Source organism: Eleutherodactylus coqui, chromosome 11 (assembly GCF_035609145.1).
Source record: "Eleutherodactylus coqui strain aEleCoq1 chromosome 11, aEleCoq1.hap1, whole genome shotgun sequence".
Lineage (NCBI taxonomy): Eukaryota > Metazoa > Chordata > Amphibia > Anura > Eleutherodactylidae > Eleutherodactylus > Eleutherodactylus coqui.
The window spans coordinates 118,048,326-118,073,579 of record NC_089847.1 but is presented as its reverse complement, the minus strand read 5'-3'; the positions used below and the strand labels follow the sequence as shown (position 1 = coordinate 118,073,579).

The 25,254-nt window shown below is 44.0% G+C and overlaps 1 protein-coding gene across 1 annotated transcript; it reads left to right on the top strand.

Moving 5' to 3' along the window:
- LOC136581778 (autophagy-related protein 13-like) lies at window positions 1–19,445 on the top strand. Its single transcript, XM_066582400.1, has 7 exons — window positions 1–93; window positions 343–441; window positions 10,943–11,033; window positions 13,748–13,846; window positions 17,431–17,541; window positions 19,069–19,196; window positions 19,280–19,445. The coding sequence occupies exons 1-7, from the start codon at window positions 83–85 to the stop codon at window positions 19,443–19,445; spliced, it is 705 nt and encodes a 234-aa protein (XP_066438497.1). The 5' UTR covers window positions 1–82.
- Window positions 19,446–25,254: the final 5,809 nt, after the last annotated feature.

Below are 25,254 nucleotides of genomic sequence, written 5' to 3'. Positions count from 1 at the left end.
CCAAGCAGTACGTGTCGGGACCGTAGGGACCCCCATTGGAACCCTAACATTGACCTGCGCCTATAGAACCAATCTGGCTTTCATGTCTACTCGGTAAGCCAAGTCGCCACAGGTATGCAGTTATACGGTAGACTCCCGATAAAATAACGTGTACGTCATTATTCACAATGCACACTTCTAGACTAGTTCAGTGCCTTATCATACACTTCCATTATACTAGATTTGTATGCCAATACCCCTACACCCAAGGATAAATTTAGCTACAAGATAGATGGCAGTAAGCGTCTATAGGACAACTAGGCCCAGCAGCTCAATAACATCAATGTGTTTGTTGCATTTCAGGCAGTATGAAAGGACCCAGCCCATCATGGGGATTATTATTGATCATTTTGTTGACCGACCTTTCCCCAGTACCTCACACATGCATCCCTGCAACTACGGGTGAGGACACAGGCAGCATGCACACATACCGTCTAGAGCCACAGAGGACATCAGCTCAGAATCTACTCAGATTACACACATCTTGTAAATGTATAACAACTGATAGGACATATGTTGTAGCTCGTTTTAACCTTTCTGATCTCTTGTGGAAGTCAAGACACTATCTCTGCTGGTACATGTAGATTCACAGTTCGTGGAAATTGTCATTTTCTTTAAAATCAGGATCTATGGATCTCCCCTAATTACTTGACTTGTAAAAGAAAATACAGTAAAACCATAGGTCTTGTTATGGGAAATACATCATATCCCTCTGACTTCACTGTACTGCTCCAAATTGGTTACAATGAGAAGTGCATGCATGCAGAGTAATTGACACTGACACAATGTTTGTCAACATCAGTAAGCTTCTGATCTATTAATAGCATCACTATCCCAAATGACATAGCAATAGAGATACATGCCCCTAAAGTCATAACAACTCATGATTGGCTTAGTTTGCAATGACTAACATATGTTAACGCCTTAAGGTGTGTGTTACTACTAAAATACGTGATTCCTAAGAAAATAAACTTATCCTGTGTTCATTATCCTTTAAAATGCGATGGTGGGGGCCTCAGAGTGCTCTCAACAACTTTTGTCCTGGGAAAGAAGTGTGGGAGTCACAGAAGCATCTTGTACATTCCAGCATACAAAACGTTAACCATTTAGATGGAAGGAAGATATATATATATATATATATATATATATATATATATATATATATATATATATATATATATATATATATAATGTGTGTCTGCATAGGCTGATGTGAGAAGCATAGAAAATATATATAATATAGAATATATATTATTACTGTAACAGTCTATTCAGGTAGATGTCTAGTTATGGCCATGATGTCTTATCTGTTAACGATAACTACGTTATGGCGCTCAAACATGATGGAAGGAGTGGTGGTGTTTGATGCTCACCAGGCACCCAATTCCTGCGCTGTGCCCCCCTGAAGTTGGCACGTGCGTAGTGATACTTTTTTCAGCTTGCTGTTTGCATGCACTCTCCAATTTATATGTAGTAGAGCGTGCACACTGTGAGCAGAAAAGAGGTAAGCTGTGTTGCTGGCAGAGACAGCGCAGGAGTGTGGCATCCGGTATCAAACGCCACTCCGCATTCCTTCATGTCTGAGCCCCATAACATAGTTTATGGGGCTCAAACGTGATGACAAGTTAAAGAAGCACTCAGAAGTTATCCTGTTTGTACTCCCATTTGTAAACTTTAGGTAAAAGGTAGTTCTGGGAATTGTCTTACCCAGTGCTTTATCGCAGAATTATTAGCTCTCATCTTGGTCGCTGTTGACTATGTGACAATGCCAAACCTCCACAAACGCACATACAGACACGCTGACAACCCAATTTGCACAGCGCGTACTGTGTGGACTAGCATTCAGTCTCACTGCACATCTATGAGAGCCTTGATGTGGATCTCCAAAGCTTGAATAGAAAAGACTGACTTCTAAGCTAAACAGCAGGAACTATGGGATTTAGGTTTTAAAATGTCCACATGGTATATAGAGAGGTCCATGTCCCGGGACCCCCCTATCTAGGGGGTATAACGTGACCTAGAGGATGTGGGGAGGACCCATGTGTTGGCTAGAGGCGCGTTATTGAAAGCAATAGCTCGGGCTTACCTGAGAATAGTGAGAGTGATCACTGAGTTGAACAGGTTACCACGGGAGGTGGTGAGTTCTTCTTCCATAGAAGTGTTCAAACAAAGGCTGGAAAAATATCTGTCTGGGATGATTTAGTGAATCCTGCACTGAGCAAGGGGTTGGACGCGATGACCCCAGGGATCCTTCCAACTTTACCATTCTATGATTCTATGAATATATGCGAGAGAGGAGAGAAGCAAGAAATGGAACTAGTAATAAGTAGGGTGTCAACTTAGTTTATTGTTATTTGTACAGTTGTAAAGGATCAAACGATCAGACCCAAAGTTTGTGCCCCCCTCCACTCCAGTTTTCCCTCCCTTTCCATTTCTCCCCCTTCCCTTCACCCATTTCTATGCCCCCCTTACTCTTCCCTTTCATGCAAGACAGGCTGAAAAATATGGCAAGAGTTCCAAAATTCCATAGAATCGATGAAAGGTCATCTGACATGAACCCCCATCCCCCCGGAACATAACTCATACCGCAGTGGATATGACTGGGTATGCGAGGGGAAAATTTTGCGTAATTGTTAAAAGGAAAAATTTCTTTCAATAAAAATATTTTGAGGTAAAACAACCCTAACGGCAGCCTGGACCATAGCTATTAACCCTTTCCAATCCACTATATGACGTCTAAAGACATTCTGAATGAAGGCTGTACAGCTTCTGATATCGGAAGACGTACGGCAGGGTATTCTTACTGTATATTACTGGCCGCTCTGTTGTCAGGGGGCCTCTCCAGAATACCGCAGTACTGGCTCTAGCCAGCAGGGGGTGTCATTGTGTAATGGCAGAAAGAGAAAATTCCCTAAAAAACCCTGAATTCAAAATTGGACTGCAAAGGGTTAATTCTGCATTAAAGCAGCGGGTAAGCAATCGTTTACCTAATTCACTAACATCTCGATGCAATTTATGCCTGAACAACGTGCATTGCAACCAATGTCGCCATGTAGCCTTAGCTAAGAAGCCAAATGACCCCTTTCAGTGCAGACTTTGTACCTCGGGTATGTGCTTTGTTTTAGTTTGTGGTAAAAGACCTTAATAGGTGTCTTTGTGGCTACTGAAGCCACCAATCTGGTCAGTTCGGCCAGATAAGCAGATCTTTTGTGTCCGTCCTATAGCAGTGCTGGGTGTATCACACACTAAATAAGTATGGTATTTGCACTTCTATAATAGTCTGAGATCATTCTTTTGCATGGGCTTTGTGTAGAGAGAATTTGTTTACCAAGAAGAAGACTATCAGATTCCGTGTAGTAATCTGAGCTCAGGAGAAATACAAATTAATACCAGTAGTATCAAGTGATTTCTAATTTATTCTAAGGTGGTCAGAGCATATATAGCATAAATGACATCACAGCAAAAGTGTATACCTCCAATACATAATAGGCTGAAATAAAAATGATTAACATAAGTTACACCTCTTAAGGCGCTACTATAACATACAATGAGACCGTTATGAATTCAGTGAAAAGGAATGCAAGGGAGGCAGTCTGGAGATTCTTATCTTGTCTGTCTACCCCGTAATGGTATAGAAAAGTTTTCGTTTAACCCTTTAACTACTCATACTAGCAACAGGCTATATCTTTCTTAGTTTACAATCCAATAAAAGAACAATTAACTGATATATTGATCTACAATTTTCTTAACATTCCCCACTTTAGATCAATACATCAGCACAGTATAATAGTAAATACACATATAAAATGACTCTACCACAGACCCCCTGGCTACGGCCCGAAGCTTTATTACCAGGACGCCTGGGTTCACATTTCAAGACTAAGTATGTAATTATTTCATATAAAAATATTTCATTGATGCAAATATATCTTTATAAAGTTCTTCCCCCAATTGTACCCACAATTAGGCCCGCCCCCAAGAGAAGCTTGGCCTTGATTTATTATGAGATTGATGCTTCTTTCTTCATATATAAATCATTGTCCATCATGATATAAAGTCTTACTTATCGAAGTGTCCATCAGTTATTTAGAGCGATCCTCCGGTACAATCAGAACGCACTGGAATCAGAATGTCACACTTCAAAATCATCAAAGTAAAATGGCGCTTTCTTCGTAGAACTTTTAACCATCACTTGTCATACAGAGGTGGTCACCTGACCCAGTAAGTGATCTTGTTCTTCGTCATCTTGTATATTTTGAAACATAGTTTTGGTGATGGAAGTATTAATAATAATAAGGTTTTGTAACAGTCCTCGGATACAGCAGCAACCGCAAAGTACTAGAATGGAGGCAAATACTGACATAGAGACTAGTGTGGAGTATATGACTTGTGACCGGTGTCCGAACAAGTTTTCCAACCAGTCTGTGAATGGATCGTCTATGCCAGAGTTATCAGCTAGTTCATTTTATTATGCATTTAACCCTTCCAGTGCTCGAGTAACACTACCATCAGGTGCTGTGTTATTAGGAATGAAAGTACAGCAATATCCTCCAATCATTTTACAAACTCCTCCTTTTTCTGCTAGTAACATAACAAGAGCCATTCTATTTTGCCATGCAATAAGTGTAAGGTGTGTCCTAGTTGTTCCTCTAGGCCCTTGATTGCATCTCTTGTATAATTAACAAATCTCTGTTGGTTATAATATATATATATATCCAGTCTACATTTTTATTCACTGTTACCCACCATGCAAGAAGAGACTCAAACCCCCCTGCAGCCATCCGATTTCTCGTCCCATACTCGTCCGGTACCCCCCTTGGGACCCCGATGGGTCAGAGGAACCTTTGGGAGAGGTGTCCCTAGTTCTCCAGATACGGCCCTTGCTGTTGCCCTCGGAGGTCATGAGGTACATAGGCATTATCAGTTGTACCAAGCACAATCCCGTTAGGGGCTGTACCTGGCACCTGTTCTAGGCCCGGTCACCACACAACCATCACACGTCTGTGCGTGCTCTCTGCAGCTCAGGCCATATCCCAGAGACAGCGTGCCCTTTACGGTTCTCCTCTCCGCACAGCATCCCTCAGGCAGTCTCCCGTAGTCTGCCTCAGTCCCATTACCAGGTAGCGCGAAGCAAGTATAACCCCAGGATCAGAGGCAACAGCAGGTATTTGGTCCCTGCTCACAGGTGGAAACAGCAAACTCAATGTATAACATGGATCACTTATCTGTAGGGGGTAGGTACAGTTAAGAAGCTTAATCACACATCTTACGTTCATCACAGCGTGAGGACTTGTCATTAACTGTTATCTATCGTGGGGTCAAGTCTTTCTATCTCCTATAATTATTAACATTCTCTATACACAATATTTACTGCATAACATTAAGATTCACACAAGTACTACTACTCCAATCATCTGCAGTCGCTTGATCCTCCAACGTTAACAACCCCCCCTCAGGAATTTCTCTTATCAGGGAGAGGTGATGAGTAAGATAAACAGAGCTTTAGCTGTGGCTGGACTCCTACAGATAACTGCAGCATCCTTGTGCTATCCTCCCCTTAATAGGGACACTCAGCTCTCACATTATCAACAACTTCATTATTATTATATCTTACATGACATTATCACATTGAAAACACCATTTAACAATCAAAATCACTGCAAACCAATCACAGAACGGACATGTACACAAATAACAGCAAGAATGGACGTTCCCTGTTCACACAGGTTTATACTAAACTTCATTCCTGATCATCTTCATTACAGGTCTATTCATATCAAGCAAGCAGAGCATGGCTAGAGTCAGTCACATACCCCCTCCCTCCCTCACTGAACTCTAAAGCTGAAAGGTGGGGGCGAGGGTGAAAGAAGCATTCCCATGTAACAGATGATTTAACCATTTGTGAGCTGACCCCATCTTATAGCACACACTTAATAAGATAGACAACATATCATCAACACACAGAGGACAGTGATGGAGGCTGCTGACTATTCCTATGCAGTTCAGAGAAGGCACTAATCACTGGTGTTGTGTACTACAAGTGCAAACATTGGGATGCCAGGTAGAAGGTACAGCTATGGGATGTAAGGAGCCAAGATGGCGTCTGGGCGGCGGCTGAAGGTCTTACAGCAGGTACTAAAATGGCCGCAGGCCATGACTAGCACTAAGATGGCCACCAGGGACGTGGCCTGACTAGGAGTACTATCAAGCCAGGCAAGCATCTAGCCACGCCTTACCCCTTTGTGTGCAATGCCAACAAGTCCCTCATCTGACACACATCTATAATAATCTTTGTGTATAGCGCCAACATATTCCGCAGCGCTTACATAGACAAGGGATACAGAAAGACAGAAGTACAAACATTACAGAACCACGGTTACATAGTAATCAGCTGATGGAGACAATAGGGGTGAGGGTCCTGCTCCAACCAGCTTACATACTACAGGTAATGGGGTGATACAGAAGGTAAAGGGCTGGAGATGTGCACAGTATGGCGGGGTGAAGATGTGCACGGTATGGCGGGGTGGAGATGTGCACGGTATGGTGGGGTGGAGATGTGCACGGTATGGTGGGGTGGAGATGTGCACGGTATGGCGGGGTGGAGATGTGCACGGTATGCTATACACATAGACAATGGTCAGACATTTAGCCGTGTGACGGCAGAAACGGTGTGACTGCAGGAGCGGTTTATGATGGCTAGCAGGGATTGCAGTCAGTAGGTCAGGGAGCAGATCTACCAGTATGGCGCTCGTCACTCCTTCTATAGAAGTTACACCCAGAGCTCTCCCAGCATCCCCCATGTGTCGGACGGCGCCCCCTCCTGGTCTTATACTCCCTTCTGCATTGTTTAGCACAAATAATACAAGACAAAAAAAATTTTTTTTAGAGTAGTTTGTAAACCCCTAGGCTGTGAACACTGTCCATATGAGTGCTACCATCCCCCCTGTTGAGACATGACACAGGCCATGGCTCAAAACTGCTGCACATCTGAAGAACGATTTAGGTAAGATAGCTTTTTTTTTTTTTTTTTTTAACGGAGATGTACAGCCCATCTACAAAGAGTGTATTCAGCATCTACAAGAGATACATCCTGCAGATCTGGTCTGAGTAACACCTCATGTGCCATCTCTCCTAGACAGTTGTATGGGGGACCGTCTGAAGAAATAGGCAGTAAGGTGGATGGATGGAGCGTAGTACATCCCTAGGTTGTCAGGTGTGGCTGAGAGCAGTAGTGCCCTGCAGGGGGATGTCTAGGAGGACTAAGATATGAGTATAACTAACTGCGTACGGTACTCAGTGTGTGGGGGGACAGCACTATAGTGGCAGAAGGTCTGACTACCACTTGTACACAGGGTGGGAGCGCTCGGCCACTGGATCTAGTCTGCAGAGTAGTATGCCAGCAGTCTGTTTTCCACCGTGTTCCTGAGTTAACACAGAGGTGATATATCCTTCTCCTGAGTCAACAGTTAGCACAAAGGGCTTGCTCTAGTTCAGCAGCCCCCCAGACTGATGTGCCCACCAGAGTCTGTTTTAACCTGACAAAGGCTTCCTCAGAGGCCCATCTCACTGGATCCTGCCGGCTGCAGCCAGAGGGTCATCATAGATGATTCTGGTAAGAAGCGCTGTCAGAGATGCAGAATTTGAGATCCAGGAGCTATAGAAGTTTGTCTGTTACGATCGTGTGGGCAAGCAAAGCACGGAACCCACATGATCATGACCAAAGGGGACGCACACGGGTATCACCAGGGTCACACGGGACTCACACCGGTTTCAGGCAACTGACCCTGTGCTACAAGGGAGGATGACAGTGGCCCTACCTAAGCGGGGACATTGCCCTAATAAGGGCAGCCCAGCGGTCTTCGGATCTGGGCCCTAGCTGATCCTAGGAGCCACACACCAGAACAGGATGCATTCACATGCCACATGACAGACCCAGAATACACTGCATACAACATGCAACCACTAGTAACAGATTGGAAGCTGAATATAAATACCAGGTATTGGTTGACATGTTGTACAAGATGTTGAAAGCTAGCAGGCCACTTCACGGCTCCTGGTTATACTGCTAGTCCCTACACTAACCAGGAGTCCAGCAGAACCGGACACCGTTCACACCGTACGCAGCAACAGGACAGGACACCGATAGCAGGACACACAGCAAGCTAACACAAAACTGACAGAATATAAACGTACAAACGGACATGAACCAAGTCACACTGCAAACCTCACCGGACAAGCATTCATGACTGCTCGCCTGAGGGGTCATGCAGTGACTGACCAGGGGATTGGCTAGCAGACAGTACCACACCCAGCCAGCTCAATCATTAACCCTGTGAGTGCTGTGCTGCTGGAAACACAATAGAACAACAAATCCCAGCAGCACACGTAACATTCTCATTCCCAAAAAGGAGATCATTTGCTCATAGTTTTGGGACCTCCAGAATTGCTTGCCTACCTTCATCTGACAGGTTATACCCCAAATATTTAACCGTTTGCTGACCGTATTGGAGTTTCTACATGTTTACTTTATGGCCTTGCTCATAAAGAAACCTCAAGAGTACGACTGTGTCCCCCCACAATTCTCTCCACTGTCTGCTGCTGACTACCAACATGCAGTAGTCGCTGACTACCTCTAAGAGGCTGGAACTGGGCTAAGTGTACTGACATAGCCTGGGAGACAATTGTTGGAGATTCACAGCAGCCCTGAGGTACTCTGGTGAAGGTATACCTAATTTTATCATAATATCTCATTACAACACATTTACTGGACATATTCGGGACTATATAATCTGACATTTCACAGGCTTATTTGTCTCTAGGTCTGTTATAACTGGTTCAGAGAGGGATTCCCTGTGGGTCCGGCCATTAACCCCTCTTACCAGGATATGACTATTACTACATTTAACATTGGCTACATATTGGGATGTATTAATGTCCTGGTGGCTCCTTAGCCCACCAGGAAAGTAATCATCCGCCCATTCACCTGGAGATCTATCTCAGGCAGTGGAGATTGCCATGAGATCCTCCAAGTGTTGTACATCGACCCCTCCTAGTCATTTTTCCCCAAGGTCGCTGAGAACATTGTTTCTCAGGGCACTCTCAGGCAAAATCACTAGACTTCCATTATTCAAACACACATTTAAATCCCCGAGCTGCATCCCACCTCTGCTTCTTCCTCTGTCTCTACTTTAACATCCTCTCGCTGTCCAATGACCTCTCTTACTTTCTTGAACCATCATATCACATTCCTCTCCCTGTATAAAAAAAACCACTTTCTGACCCTTTTCTTTGTAACACTTTTCTGCATGTTTTGCATATTGAAAAACATCCTGCAACGATCTTGTTCTAAGGGTAACCATATGCTTCGTTATATAACCTCCTATTTCTTTCTTCACTGCACTTACTAACGTGTTCCTTAATGGCTGATTATATGCAGCATTAGGATCATCTCTCATGCCCCCTGATTATACTATGGAAGGGGTCCACCATCTCCTCCCCTCCCATTCTAATTTCCTTCTACAGAACTCCAATCTGGCCATAGAATTATTCTATCTGCTCTCTCTATTTTTCATTCAATTGGAACTCCCCATTAACCCTTTGAATTGTTCATCAGACTGTCGGGCGTCTATTTTTATATGGGCGTGACAGTTTGGGGCTTCTTTTAACCAGACTTCAGCAGCGGATAATCCGTATTTCTGCTGATCTTTTAGCTGATTTTGTCCGTATTTTATCACATAATTCTTTACAACTAGGACTTTTAATTTATTTATTTATTCCACTCATCTCAATCACTCACACATCCGCTTCATGCAATATAAGACAGCAATACAAATAGTACATTATGTTAGTAGGCGGCCGCCCTCTTCATATTCTTAGTTACTCTATAACACAATATCAAAGAGAAAGTAATAGAAAGATAAGAAGTAAAGTTCCTGGACACCCCTGTGTCCCATGACGTCATCTAACCACTTTTTACGTGTCGCACGGAGTTAATTCTTTCCTGTAGCCTTCTCACAATGGCTATGGTCTCACATAGACTACTGCTATTGCCCCTTTGGCAACCCATTCGTCTATACTTCTCATTTACCTTACACATTTCACATAGACTACTGCTATTGTCCCTTCGTCTATGATTGCCTCTCATTTACAATACACATTGTAAATTCTACTAACACTAAAGTATACAGAAGAAGAAGAAGAGAGAAGAAAAGTTTAACCATTGTTATACTTACTACACGTTATCTGGGAGGCTTCCAAATTCTCCGGCTAGTTCGGAAAAACGTCACTGTTTCAGACAGGATGCCCGACTGGCCTCTAATTACGTCTAAGCAAGACGGAGGTCTTTTAATGATCGGAGAGTACTTCAGACCCTTCTTTTCACAGCCAGGCTGTCCTCTCCCTCTGCAGTGAGTGATTCCGGCTCGAAGGACCAAAAATGTAGAGAGAATTTGTTTACCAAGAAGAAGACTATCAGATTCCGTGTAGTAATCTGAGCTCAGGAGAAATACAAATTAATACCAGTAGTATCAAGTGATTTCTAATTTATTCTAAGGTGGTCAGAGCATATATAGCATAAATGACATCACAGCAAAAGTGTATACCTCCAATACATAATAGGCTGAAATAAAAATGATTAACATAAGTTACACCTCTTAAGGCGCTACTATAACATACAATGAGACCGTTATGAATTCAGTGAAAAGGAATGCAAGGGAGGCAGTCTGGAGATTCTTATCTTGTCTGTCTACCCCGTAATGGTATAGAAAAGTTTTCGTTTAACCCTTTAACTACTCATACTAGCAACAGGCTATATCTTTCTTAGTTTACAATCCAATAAAAGAACAATTAACTGATATATTGATCTACAATTTTCTTAACACTTTGTTTTAATGTATCCCAACAGGGCACCCGAGGAGCCAGGAGCTGCATACCCATCTGTGGAGGATTCCCAGGATGTCTGTGCCACATCCTTTTCTACATCCCCTCCATCACAGGTAAGTTTGCGCTGCATTTACAGCATAACCCATCATCCTGCCATGTGCAGATACTCACTGTAGCAGATTTCATTAACCACATCTCTTAAGAAAACTGAAGCCTTTCAGATGGTTGTGATGGTATCATTTCAATTTATAAAGTTGGTTCCTTCATGGTTTATTTAAAAAAGTATTTTAGCAGCGTGAGGTTTCAAAGCGAATGTCAACCCTTGACTACCTTTGTTAGAGTTAAAGAAAAGAAAGCGTTCAAAAACCGCTGAAGATTATATTCTTTATATCTTGATTATAGGAGGGGCTCAGTTTTTCTGACACAGCTGCATATTCGCTGCAGACATAGATTTAAAAGCTACCTGCAGCCACCACTAGAGGGAGCTGACTGCATAGTATTACAGACTAGACCCAATGATAACACAATATGTAGTCAGCTCATTTTAGTGGTGGCTGCAGAAGCCAAAACATCATCATTATTTTTAAAGATTGTGGGTGTATTCACGCAGGCAATATTTTTTCCCCGTTCAAGTTCTGCCAGATTTCAAGATGGAAAAAGAACTCCTTTTAGAGATGAGCGAGCACCAAAATGCTCGGGTGCTCGTTACTCGGGACGAAATTATCGCGATGCTCGAGGGTTCGTTTCGAATAACGAACCCCATTGAAGTCAATGGACGACCCGAGCATTTTTGTATATCGCCGATGCTCGCTAAGGTTTTCATTTGTGAAAATCTTGGCAATTCAAGAAAGTGATGGGAACGACACAGCAACGGATAGGGCAGGCGAGGGGCTACATGTTGGGCTGCATCACAAGTTCACAGGTCCCACCATTAAGCCACAATAGCGGCAAGAGTGGGCCCCCCCCCTCCCAACAATTTTTACACACTGCCTATTTTTGCCTTTTGCACACTGCCTATTTTCTATTAATATGTCTTCTGTCCCTGCCTCACCACTACTGGCCCTGGAGTATGTCAACTAACTGCAAACTGTAGCACTGTGGACTGCAATACAGCGGTGATGTAACTGCCAACACAGAGCCAGGAAATAATTTTGTGCAAGCCTGCTGTAACACTTAGCTGGCTGCATATGAATTAGGAGGACAACTAGCCCCAGCAGAGACCCAGTACACAGAGGACGGTCACAGGCAGCCCAAATAGATGTTTTTTCACAAATGTTTTTGGAAAGGCACACTGCCTATATTCTATTAATATGTTTTCTGTCCCTGCCTCACCAGCACTACTGGCCCTGGACGATGTATAATAATTACTGCAGGACGCAATGCTCTGCACGGCCGATACACAAAAAAAAAAAAAAAGTGCAACACTGCAAAAAGCAGCCTCCACACTACTGCACACGGTTGGATGTAGCCCTAAGAAGGACCGTTGGGGTTCTTGAAGCCTAAAATACTCCTAACACTCTCCCTATAGCAGCTCCGGCATCAGCAGCACTTTCCCTGAGCTATGGCAGAACGCATCTGTGGCGAGCCGCGGGAGGGGCCGATTTATATACTCGGGTGACACCTGATCTCCCCAGCCACTCACAGCAGGGGGGTGGCATAGGGCTTGAACGTCGCAGGGGGAAGTTGTAATGCCTTCCCTGTCTTTCTATTGGCCAGAAAAGCGCGCTAACGTCTCAGAGATGAAAGTGAAAGTAACCCGAACATCGCGTGGTACTCGTTACAAATAACGAGCATCCCGAACACGCTAATACTCGAACGAGCATCAAGCTCGGACGAGTACGTTCACTCATCTCTACTCCCTTTTTCTTCATTGATCCAGGGAATATTCTGACTGCCATTATAGAGTTGGGAAGGAATGTTTTCCCCCAGATGGGCTAATTCTGCCTCATTCGGGGTTTTTTGCCTTCCTCTGGATCAACAAGGAGGAGGTGGAAACAGGCTGAGCTAGATGGACACTGTCTCCCTTCAGCCTAACATACTATGTTACTATGTATTTCAATGGGTTTAATTTTCTCTTTGACCAATTGTCCGAGTTTGAAAAATTGCTGCATGTTCTGTTTCTTTGCCCTTTTTTCCTAATATGAAAGCGTGGAGGAAAAAAAATTGCAGAACATTTGAGTGCGATCTGTTTTTTTATATCGGAACCAGATGCGATTGTTTTTTTTTTGTTTTTTTCTCCACACGCGAAACGTTTAATATAAATCAGATTGTGTGTTTTTTGCGCAAAAACGCTTCGCCTGTGTGAATACCGCCTAACTGCAACTTCCAAAAGCTTTTGAGATGTCATAGAAACATGTCAAACGTTTTGATCATGATGAGAAACAATCGCTAGAACAAAGCAGCTGAAACCCTCATCCGAGTGCTGTCACTCTGCTGGCTGAAGACTGGCTCAATAGAAGGTCTATGAGCCCATCTTCAGCTAGAGAATGGTGGAGCGCTCCGATGACTACTTCAGCTGGTTTGTTCTAGTGATCATTGGGGGTCTCTGCAATCCAAACTTGACATGTAACTGCGCTTTCCATAGCACATAGGTACATATGTAATCTAAGTACACGCAGGTGATTTTGTGCTCTGTGTCAAATAAATGGAGCGCCGACACATTAAGAAATCCAATCTACACAGAATTTTTGGATCTAATATTGACACGTTGTTAAACAGGTGGAGATTCAGTTCAAGGGTTCAGTAAAGTGAAGCCTGGTATCTGCAGCCATATCTTACCTGTCTGCTCTCTCTTTCTGTCCGTCTCTCTCTGGCTTATTGTGTGTAGTGTGTGTTCACTCTCAGTAAGGCACAGTGTCAGACAGCCACTCCTGTGGTTACAGACTCCCACAGGGTCCTGACGATGGGACTGACCTTCCCTCACCAAGTGAGTCCAATACTGTGTGAGCCTGTGTATTGCTGTAATGCATAGAGAGTAAACTGCAGTACTTATAAAGATTGACCTCTCATATTATTCGGGGTGGGGGTTGGGGGCCATTTTTTTGACACCAATATTCAACATTGTAGTATTTAAAATCTCACAAAGAATTTGGTGAAAACGTAAAAATAACTCGTGAAATTCTGTCATATTTAATACTTTTTGTCTGCTAGCCCCCACTCAACACGGCCATCTTTTATTTTCTTGTTTTGCTTCCTGCTCCCCAAAAGCCACACATTTTATTTTTCCCACAACTTGCTTATGAGGGCTTGTTTTTTTTTGCATGTGGTGTTTTTTTTATTATTTATAACACTATTTTAATATATGTTATATTGAAAAACTTTTATACATTTTTAAGGTGGGTCCAATGAATATTGCAATTGCACCATAAATACTTGGGTTTAGGCCTCATGCACACGGGGCAAATTGAGCAGCGGATTCCACGCTTGTCAGCAGGCACGGGCGATCCGCTGCTAAATGTGCCCATCAATTTGTGTGGAGATTCCTCTCTCCACGCACACCAGGGATTTTATTTGCGGCCGCTACGTGCCGAAAATAAAACGCAGCATGCCCTATTTTTAGAGCGGATACGCAGGGACTGCTTCCATTGAAGTCAATGGTAGCCGTCCCTTCTGTGGCACTTCTGCAATCAGCATTGCAGAAGTGTCGCGGATCTGCATCATCGCCTATGCAATGGCGCTGGGAAATCTGTACTGCGCATGTGCACCAGAGCGCCGGCTCCACATCCGTATAGAAGAAGAAAGCATCTGACGGTCGCAGGCAGCGGGAACGGGAGGATTCCGTGCAGGATTTCCCGCACTGAATCCGTGCATGAGGCCTTAGTTGTTACAGTGTCCATTGTGCAGTATAAAGGTAATGATAATTTTGTCCTGAGGGGCATTACGATTACAGCAACACAAATTTTATATAAAACCTTTTTTTGCTCGTTTTACTATTTTTGAAACATTTTCTCAGACCCATAACTTTTTGCTCAGCTGTTTTGAATACTTTTTTCTTTTTGGTCTGGGAGCTGAGGGGACCACAAAAATGCAATTCTACTATTATGCCTTTTTTCCCCCTACTTGGTGTCTAAAACACAACATTTTAATAGTTCAAACTTTTAAGGATGCAATGATACCAATTATGTATGTTCGTATTTTCATATGATAAATGAGGGGAAAAAGTGGTTTAACACGTATTTCGGGATATTTATATTATATACATAAATAATTTACCGCATAAGCCAACCCGAATATAAGCTGAGGCACCTAATTTTACCACAAGAAAAATGGGAAAACTTAATGATTCGAGTATAAGCCGGCACCCCCCCGCAGTGATTTTCGGGGAAGGGCTTTAAATATAAGCCCTTCCCTGAAAATCCTCCCTAGTTGTAGCAAAAAAAAAAAATTTATACTTACCTCTCAGCTGCTGCCGGGGCTCAGGCTCGTCTAGCCGCTTGGGTCCCGTCACTGTAATGAAGTTCTTTCAAAGAATGGCTGAGCTGTGATTTGCTGAGTGCTATGACCAATCACAGCAGCGCTCAGCTGTCATTCAATGAATGGCTGAACGCTTAGCCAGTCAGACACAGCCCTTTCAGCAGGCGGGGATTTTAAATCCCCGCCTGCTGAAAGAACTTTATTACAGTGACGGGACCGAAGCAGCTAGATGCACCTAAGCCCCGGCAGCTGCGGAGAGACTAGAATAGATTTTTTTTTCATGTTAATGAGGCCTGAGTACGGGACCCTAGCTCGAGTATAAGCCGAGGTGGCTTTTTTCAGCACAAAAAATGTGGTGAAACAGTCGGCTTATACTAGAGTATATACGGTATATATATGTATATATATATATATATATATATATAATATTACATTTCTTTTTTGGTTAAAGGTCTTTATTTTGCACTCCAGTCCTACTAGGCAACTTGAATATATAATTGCTTGATTGCTCACATGATACCCTGCAGTACTTCTGTATAGAAGTATATTGTGCTGTTAGCGCTATCCTATTATATGATATATACCCTCTGACAAGGGTGTAGGCTTGGAGGCTTACACTAGGTCCCAGGCTCACATAAAATAAACACTCGGCATTCCATGTTAAATCCAGGTCAAGCAGTCAGGAACACCCCCTTCCCCACCCTGCTAATGGCTTAGATGTCACGGTCGCTATTGATCGCAGCATTTACCGTAAGAGGTGTAAACCATTGTTGCAGGCAAGTATTGTCAATATACAACACAGCCAGCACCTACCCGTATAGTGGGGTCAGCTTATTGAGCCGGCTTCATACACCACTTCCAACATTCTGACATAGTTATCACCTTCCCAACACATCACATGCAATGTGGACCCAGTCTTGTGCTTTATTATAGCACAGATATGTTGGGAACGTAAGGCTGGGTTCACATGGGGCGGAATTTCCATGCAGACTTTCCGCTTGCAATCTTAAGCAGCAGAGTAGACGAGATTTGCAAAACTCTCATCCACACACTGTGGGCAGTCCGCTGCGGCCAAGCCGCGCTGAAACTGACATGCTGTGTGGAATTGAAAGCGGCAACATGTCAATTGTATCGCCGTTTCCACTGCGGGCTCTCTTCTCTCTATCAGGAGAGATTCCCACAGCAGAGAACAGGAAGTCTAGCCGCCTCATACCCATGCGAATGGTGTGGGTTTTGAAGCTGCCTTTCGGCTGCGGAAATCTCACAGAATCTCCATGCGGTCCCCCTGTGGACATTCTGTGAGATTTCCGCAGGATTTCTGCCCCGTGTGAACCCGGCCTAACTCAGCATATTTATGCACACATGCATACAGAAATGTAAATGGCAACACTTGTCAAACTCTGCATAATTCTTGCAGTTTTACCTTCTCTCCATCTTCTAACTTCGCCTTTTAGACTTTGGTCTGACCCCGCCAGCAATCACTAGTCTGAATCTCCAAAACACCGTGGTTCTCCATCACATAGGTTGGAGATAAATCGTCAAGAAATGTTGACAACTACTTCAGTGACTTCTGGCCTTCACAGATGATTGCTCTGGAGGGCAGGGTAGTATCTGCCTGTAGTGGGTTTTTAAAAATCCAAGCGATATTGTTTCCCCAGGAATAAAGTGCAGCGGCCAATGTGCACGTCTGTTATATCTGCCCCTCTGTTGTAGTAGACAATGTGCAAAACGACCTAGAATTGTCTTTCCTGCATTGGCTAATGAGTACAGACACGGCTCTTGGGGTACTTTTAGTACATTCGGTATACATGTTCCCATGGATAGTGTGATGCAGCAGAAATAGTGAATGAATTATATTGATAACATTCTTTTCCTACTTCATGACTTAAAAGCAAAAAAAAAAACAACCTACCGGAAAACTCACTTAAATATAAGGTTAATATTCCTTTAACGTGAGTTGGATCACAAGTCCTACCCACAATCTCTTCATACAGCTTCACATTGAGCAAAGCATAAGGGAGTGTGATAATTGCTTATTAATCTTGCGTTTCCTTTCTTCCATCTCTTTATTTCTTCCTTTCTCTCATCGCTTTCTAGCTGTACAGCTCTCGCCTTTCTTACCAGCCAACTGTCCTTGGAGCTGCATCCTCAGACCTGGGCTACCCTGTGGCCTTGGCTGCTGGAGTGAGCGCTACCCTTCCATACCAGGTACTCCTCGGGAGGAGGAGACGGGCTTAATGCACAAGAATAGGATTAATGAAACACGTTTATGGGGAGGTGGCGAATCTCGTGGGTTCTGGTAACGTGAATAATGGCATCACAGAGAGTTTATCTGTCCTAAGCTCTAGTGCACCCAGATCAATGGGAGGAAAATTTGGATGGGGATCATGTATTGATTCTGCTTTTTCTCCTAAGCTTGTGCTGCTGCGGGGAGCTGATGGATAAAGCCGGCTGCTCTGAAGCTGATAACTTTGTAGTAAACTATGGTCATGGGGTAGATTAGAACCAACATGCTGTGCTAGCTATTCTGGAAATGTTTTCTTCAAGTCTCATTAGTTCTATGGTGGTTTTTATCCTAAGGCCTATCTAGAGAATAGAGCACATGGAATATGTCGCAATAATGATTGTATCCCTAGACGCACCTAATACCCACCGTGCATTGGTAGTGTTTAACTATTGGTGTACTACACCCACTCTGATTGGCCAGAGTAGCTACATGAGGAATCCAAGGTCAGTAGTGGCCTCTGTATTTAAGACAATGGGATGGGAGTCATTTATTAAAGGTTTTATGCCAATTTTGTGGCATAAAAATGTAAGTTGCGGGTTATGGTGTACATCAAATTTGTGACTATTTGTTTGTGGTAAGTAGGAGGGGCTTATTGGGAGGGTGGGGCATCTTGTGGAGCAACACATTTACTATCATTTCAAATCATAACAAACAAATCTACACCGGCTCATAGCTGGCATAGATGTGCTCTTCTGGCCAAAAGATGCGCCAGCTTATTTTGAAGTGTGAGCCCTTGCAAAGAATCCTGCTTGAATCCAAGGTTTAAAGTGTGCTTCCACAACTTGGAGCTGTGCTGTCAACTCCGCATAAGGAAACAGCATTCATAACAATTCCCGAATATACTTGTATTAGCAGATTTGCTTAAAGGGGTTGTTCAGGACTTCTACTGTTGATAATCTATCCTCAGGATAAGTCATCAATAGTTGAACGGTGGGGGTCTGCCACTCGGGATCCCTTCTCATCTGCTGTTTTCTGGGCTGCTGTCAGTGTGAGCAGCCCTGGAAGCAGATAGCGCTGTCCGTATTGCAGTGGTCGGAGTTGGTACTGCAGGTACAGCATTGATTCAATGCAGTACCAACCCAGGTTGTTGCAATGTTGACAGTGCTACTTGCTTCCAGCGCTGTCAGCAGGCCTGGCGAACAGCTGATCTTTATGTATCCCAAGTGGCAGATCATCAATAGTGTAGAGAGAAAGAAAAAAAAAATTCTGACATCCTCCTTAAATTTCTGTATCGGGTTAAACGGCATGTAACGGGCCAACAACTGCAGGACTTTAAAGTTTCCAAGGTGACTTGTCCATTAGCAGGCATGAATGGTCTGTAGTCAGTCAGGGGTATAGTAAGCAGACAGAACTATGAATTCCAGCAGCAAGTTTCCTTATATATAGTGAAAAGTGTAACTCCAAGGTCCTAATTGTTCGTTAACCCATTTTTTTTTTTGTATTAATAGATGATGGTGCCAGGAAAGGAGGGTGGGTTGCCCAATATTACTGCCCAACCTGCACATGGTACTCAAGCAGATCATGACAGAGCGGTTTTGACTTCACCATCACATGTAACTGGCACTACCTCCAGCAGGTAAGTCCTCAGCCTATGAGTCCATAGACCTTCCAATCTTACTGTGACTTAGTTTTTACATTTATCCTTGCTTTTCTGTGCAGTGAGGAAGCAGACATCCCATCTGGGAGCTGCACTGCGGGGAGGAGCTCTCCCAATAAGTCTCCCCATATTCTTTTCACCCGTAAAGTTGGGGCTTTTGTGGAAAAACCTTCCCCTCAGGTGAGTGAACACAGCTTTAGAGGATGTCCGTGTGGATGTCTGTGCTGATCCTATTAACCCCTTAAGGATATGGCCTCATTTGGTTCTTAGAATATCAGGCAAAAGCCAGAAGCCAAGTGCCCTGGCTTAATACTATGTTATTCACATAGAAAATGGTAACCTTAAAGGGGTTGTCCCGCGGCAGCAAGTGGGGTTATACACTTCTGTATGGCCATATTAATGCACTTTGTAATATACATCGTGCATTAAATCCTCGTCTTCATGGCGCCGACTAAAGCTGCCTTCTCCTTCCATTAGACGCACTTGCGCTGTGCGGCTCTTCTGTTCTCTTGAATGGGGCCGCTCCGGCGTGCTCGCGCTCGCATTAATATTGCCATACAGAAGTGTATAACCCCACTTGCTGCCGCGGGACAACCCCTTTAAAGCAACCCTCCAATTTCGGATTGTATTATAAAATAAATATATGTATTTCCAAGATCTGTGCAGTTTGTTGGTTCTGTACATCATTCATGTCGGTTGCACTTGTGGTGTATTAAATTTAATATTGAGTAGATCACCTTTCTTTGAATGTCAGCAGCGCATAGAGAACATGAACAGGAAGAAATCCCAGCATCAAAATGGTGCCTGATAAGTATCAGACAGGAGGCTGCACTGCATGCAAGTGACTGCAATATACATTAGAGACCGCCAGAGTGTGATAGGCAATAAAAGTGTGGGGGACAGAGATAGAAAAATGTATTTTTCACCGGAGCGGCCCTTTAAGGTGGCCATAAACATTAGATGTATAGCATGTATGGGGCCTCCTGACTGTCCCCCTCACAGCAGATGTCGGGACAGATAAGGGTCAAGCAGTTAAATTTCAACAGTCTAATGTGTTTTGTTTTTTTTTGAAGATAAGCCTTAGGTTCTGACAGCAACGTACACCTCGCTGTACATTCACTACACATGCGTGCTTCACTGAGCAAGAACCCACTTGGGATGAGTGGTTTAGACACAATCAGTCTCCTTACCCTTCTGGCAGCTGACTTTTTACTTCACTGCAAAATCAGTCTTCTCATCTCTACTGCCATGGCAGAAAACTATTTCTACTGGCTGCCTGCAGTGAACGGAGAATCACTATGCAGAGACCTGGCTGTGGGGAAAGGGACCGAACATGTGTGTCCTCCCAGGACTCGTAGTAACATAGTATGATAGGCTGAAAGAAGAAAACGTCCATCTAGTTCAGCCTGTTTCCACCCCCACCCCTGCCTTGTTGATCCAGAGAAAGGCAAAAAAATGCAATAAGGCAGAAGCCAATTTTAGTCCATTTGGGGGAAAAATTCCTTCCCTACTCCATAATGGCAGTCAGAATAATCCCTGTCAATTACGCGGATCCACAGCGATTTGGAAATTGACATTTTGAAATCCCCGTGGGAAGGACTGCTTGCATTGACTGCAATGGAAACTGTCAGTGCAAGTCTCACACAAAAATAGAGTATGCTGCGATTCTTCCTCGTGAGCGGAAATCAAAAGGAATTTGCGCTCGTGTGCTTGGAAGAATCATTTTACGTTGCATGCTACGGACGGACATTGCTGCAGAACTCGCGAGCGGTGTGTGGCGGCGAATTCCATAGCAAAACTCCGTCCGTGTGCATTGGGCCTTAACCGCCCAATTTTTTTTTCAGTGTGAATGATCCCAGTTTTGATAGCCTCTCTGGGTATTCCAGTCCTCCCATTCTGTTTATTAATTTAGTTGCCCTTCTTACCCCTCAAGCACTGCAACATCTTTCCTGAGCACCGGTTACCAGAACTGTACGCAGTATTCCATGTGGGGCCTGACAAGTGCCTTATATAGTGGGAGAATAATGTTCTCGTCCTCACCCCTATACCTCTTCTAATGCACCCCAAGACTTTATTAGCTTTCCCAGCAGCTGACTGGCATTGATTGCTCCAGTTAAGTCTACAGTCAACTAATACCCCCAGGTCTTTTTCCATAGAATTGAAGGGTGACTACTCCCTACTGATCCTACTCGATCTCTCCGCAGCGTTTGACACTGTTGACCACAAACTCCTTCTCAGTATGCTTCGCTCCATCGGCCTAAAGGACACTGCTCTCTCCTGGTTCTCCTCCTACCTGTCTAACCGCCTCTTTAGTGTCTCCTTTGCTGAGTAGTAGCCTTGTTGTAACGAGCACTATTCAATAAAGCAGAGGATTTTTTACTTTCATAAACCCAAGCTCCTATTTTACGTCTGTCTATGAAACGAAGAGCTACTGGGATCGAGTGGCATAGGGTAGAAAGGATTGCCTGCTGAAAGAAGGATATGAAAGAAACATAAGATGAAAGCAAGCACAACCTGATGCAAAGGTGAGAAAAATTTTATTTTTCATCTCCTTCGCTGACTCTACCTCCTCTACTTTTCCCCTCACTGTTGGGATGCCCCAGGACTTGGTTTAAACTTGCCACCTTCACCCATAAAGCTCTCCACAGCACCGAGCTGCCATACATTGCTTCCCTCATCTCAATCCACTACCCAGCCCAGGCTCTCCGCTCTGCTAATAAAATCAGACTGAGTGCCCCTTTAATTAGAACCTCTCATTCTCGCTTCCAAGACTTCTCCAGAGCAGCACCTGTCCTCTGCAACGCGCTACCCCAAACTATCCGGGCAATTCCTGAAACACAAAACTTCAGGCGTGCTCTAAAAACATACCTCTTCAGGGAGGCATACCGCATCCCCTAAACCAAACCCCTCTGTACTCCACCTGATTATATGCTGCCTGTCCTACTGACTGCAATCCCTACCATCTGCCATCAACTCCCCCTGCAGTCACACCGATTCTGCCACCACACAGCTCAAGTCTGACCATTGTCTGTGTATAGCACCCCACACTCTCCACTCCACCATACCGTGCACATCTCCAGCCCCTTTACCTTCTGTATCACCCCCTTATTTGTAGTATGTAAGCTCATTGGAGCAGGACCCTCACCCCTACTGTCTCCATCAACTGATTACTACACGTAACCATGGTTTTTGTACCTTTGTCATTCTGTATCCTCCTGTTATTGTCAGCGCTGCGAAATATGTTGGTGCTATATAAAGATTATTATTAAATCCCTTTTCCCTAGCTGTACCCCATTTAGTGTATATTGGTGACATCCGTTTCTCCTGCCCATGTGCATAACCTTACATTTATCAACATTGAACTTCATTTGCCATTTTTCTGCCCAAGCCCCCAGCTTATCTAGGTCCGTTTGTAGCCGCACATTGTCCTCCGTTGCATTGATTATATTGTATAATTTTGTCATCTGCAAATATTGATATTTTACAGTGCAGCCCCTCTATCAGGTCATAGGTAAATATATTGAACAGAGTGGGGCCCAATACTGAGGCCTGTGGCCCCCCACTAGCAACAGTGGCCCAATCAGAGCATGAACTGTTTACTACCACCTTCTGCTTTCTATCTCTGAGTCAGTTCTTTACCCAGATACACACGTTCTTGCCCAGACTGAGCTGTGTCATGTGACCTATACAGGGAGGAGGTGAGCTGTGACCATCACTTATAGACTTGCTGTGTGGTCATGCTTTGTGATCTATGGGAGAGTGTTGTACATATGCTCTGTGATTTATGCAGCCAGGAGGTGAGCTGTGATCATCTCCTATTGACGTCTGTGGGGGAGATCTGTGGGCATGCTCTGTGACTGTGCAGGGAGGTGGTAGGAGGTGAGCTGTGACATCACCTATTGTAAATGGTGGATATTTATGTATATAAGGACGGCTCCACACTGGAACCTAGGGAAACCTGTCTCGCCCTGGATGGTAACAGGCAGGCACACCAGACAAGGACGTAACACACAACAAACACAGTTGAGAATACTCCATTCACTTTTAAGAGAACCGTGAAAATCAGAACAGATCCATGTCCCGTTACTTTCAGTCTAAACACTGTGATTTTTTTTTTCCATGCATGAAGCCACATGCAAAATAAAAAAAAGTTCTGTCACTTCCTGACCCAGACTTCACGCTAGATCCATGTCAGGAGTTCCAGAAGCAGATTTACCCATTTAACCCCTTGAGTGGCAGGTTTCCTACCACCCTGTCGTGCCCACCAGGGCAGGTTTTTTTTAAATGGTCTAATCATTGAATTTCAACTAATTTTGCAGTTGCGTCTCAAGAGCCATAACTTTTTCATTTTTCCATTGACATGGCCATATGAGGGCTTGTTTTTTGCGGGACAAGTTGTGATTTTTTAAACAGGGGGGAGGAAAAAAAGAAATGGGGAAAAAAGAAAAAAAGGGGCCATGTCATTAAGGGGTTAAATAATGTATTAACTTCCTTCTCTGGGTCATTACGACGCATGGATACCACATGTGTGATTGTATTTTTGATTTTTTACAAAGTAAAGGGAGACAAGTGTTTTTTTTAATTTTTTTAATAATTTTTTTCCTTTTTTTTTTTTTTTGTCCCTTTAGGGGACTTCCACAGGGACCTATCAGGACCCCTGATCACATTCCGGGGGTCCGATGGTGACAGCCCTTTACATGCTGCAGTGACAGCCCTTTACACATGCTGCAGTGACAGCCCTTTACATGCTGCAGTCACATAGACTGCAGCATGTAAAGGGTTAACACAGCAGAGATCGGAGGTTTTCTCTGATCTCTGCTGTAAGAGCTGGTACCTAGCTGTCCTCTGACAGCTAACAACCAGCTCTCCCTGCCACAGAGACCATCGGCTTGCTTCTGACAAGCCGATGGTCTCTATGGCAACCTGTAAACAAAGCAGGAGGTTGCCGACATGTCGGCAATATCTTCTGCTGGTTTTTCAAAGCCCTTGCACTGCTCCATAGGCGTAGCGTCAGGGGGTGCTGGGGTCGCCATGGCGACCCGGCCCGTGAGCTCAGGGGGCCCCGGGGCTGCCCTCCCCATACCCCCATGCACATTCAGTGCATTAATGGCTGACCGTTCTTTCCCCCGCATGATGTGGCAGTCAGAACAGCCAGCCTGAGAGGAAAAGCAGGGAGGTACTTACATGGGCCGGCAGGGGAGGAGGGAGGAGGTCACATGGGACGGCAGGGGACAGGGATCATGTGCTGCCCCCCCTGCTTCCTGCTGAACGGGGAAGCTTCTGAGTTTACCTCTCCTGCTGCTGCTGTCACATGGAGGAGAAGTGGACCGAGCCCTGGGGTAAGTGTGTATATGTGTGTGTGTGTATATGTGTGTGTGTGTGTATATGTGTGTGTGTGTGTATATCTCTGTGTGTGTGTGTGTGTGTGTATATCTCTGTGTGTGTGTGTATATCTGTGTGTGTGTGTGTATATCTGTGTGTGTATATCTGTGTGTGTATATCTGTGTGTGTATATCTGTGTGTGTATATCTGTGTGTGTATATCTGTGTGTGTGTGTGTGTGTGTATATCTGTGTGTGTATATCTGTGTGTGTATATCTGTGTGTGTATATCTGTGTGTGTATATCTGTGTGTGTATATCTGTGTGTGTGTGTGTATATCTGTGTGTGTGTGTGTGTGTGTATATCTGTGTGTGTGTGTATATCTGTGTGTGTGTGTGTATCTGTGTGTGTGTGTATCTGTGTGTGTGTGTATCTGTGTGTGTGTATCTGTGTGTGTGTGTATCTGTGTGTGTGTGTATCTGTGTGTGTGTGTATCTGTGTGTGTGTGTATCTGTGTGTGTGTATATCTGTGTGTGTATATCTGTGTGTGTGTGTGTGTGTATATCTGTGTGTGTATATCTGTGTGTGTATATCTGTGTGTGTATATCTGTGTGTGTATATCTGTGTGTGTATATCTGTGTGTGTGTGTGTATATCTGTGTGTGTGTGTGTATATCTGTGTGTGTGTGTGTGTGTATATCTGTGTGTGTGTGTGTAT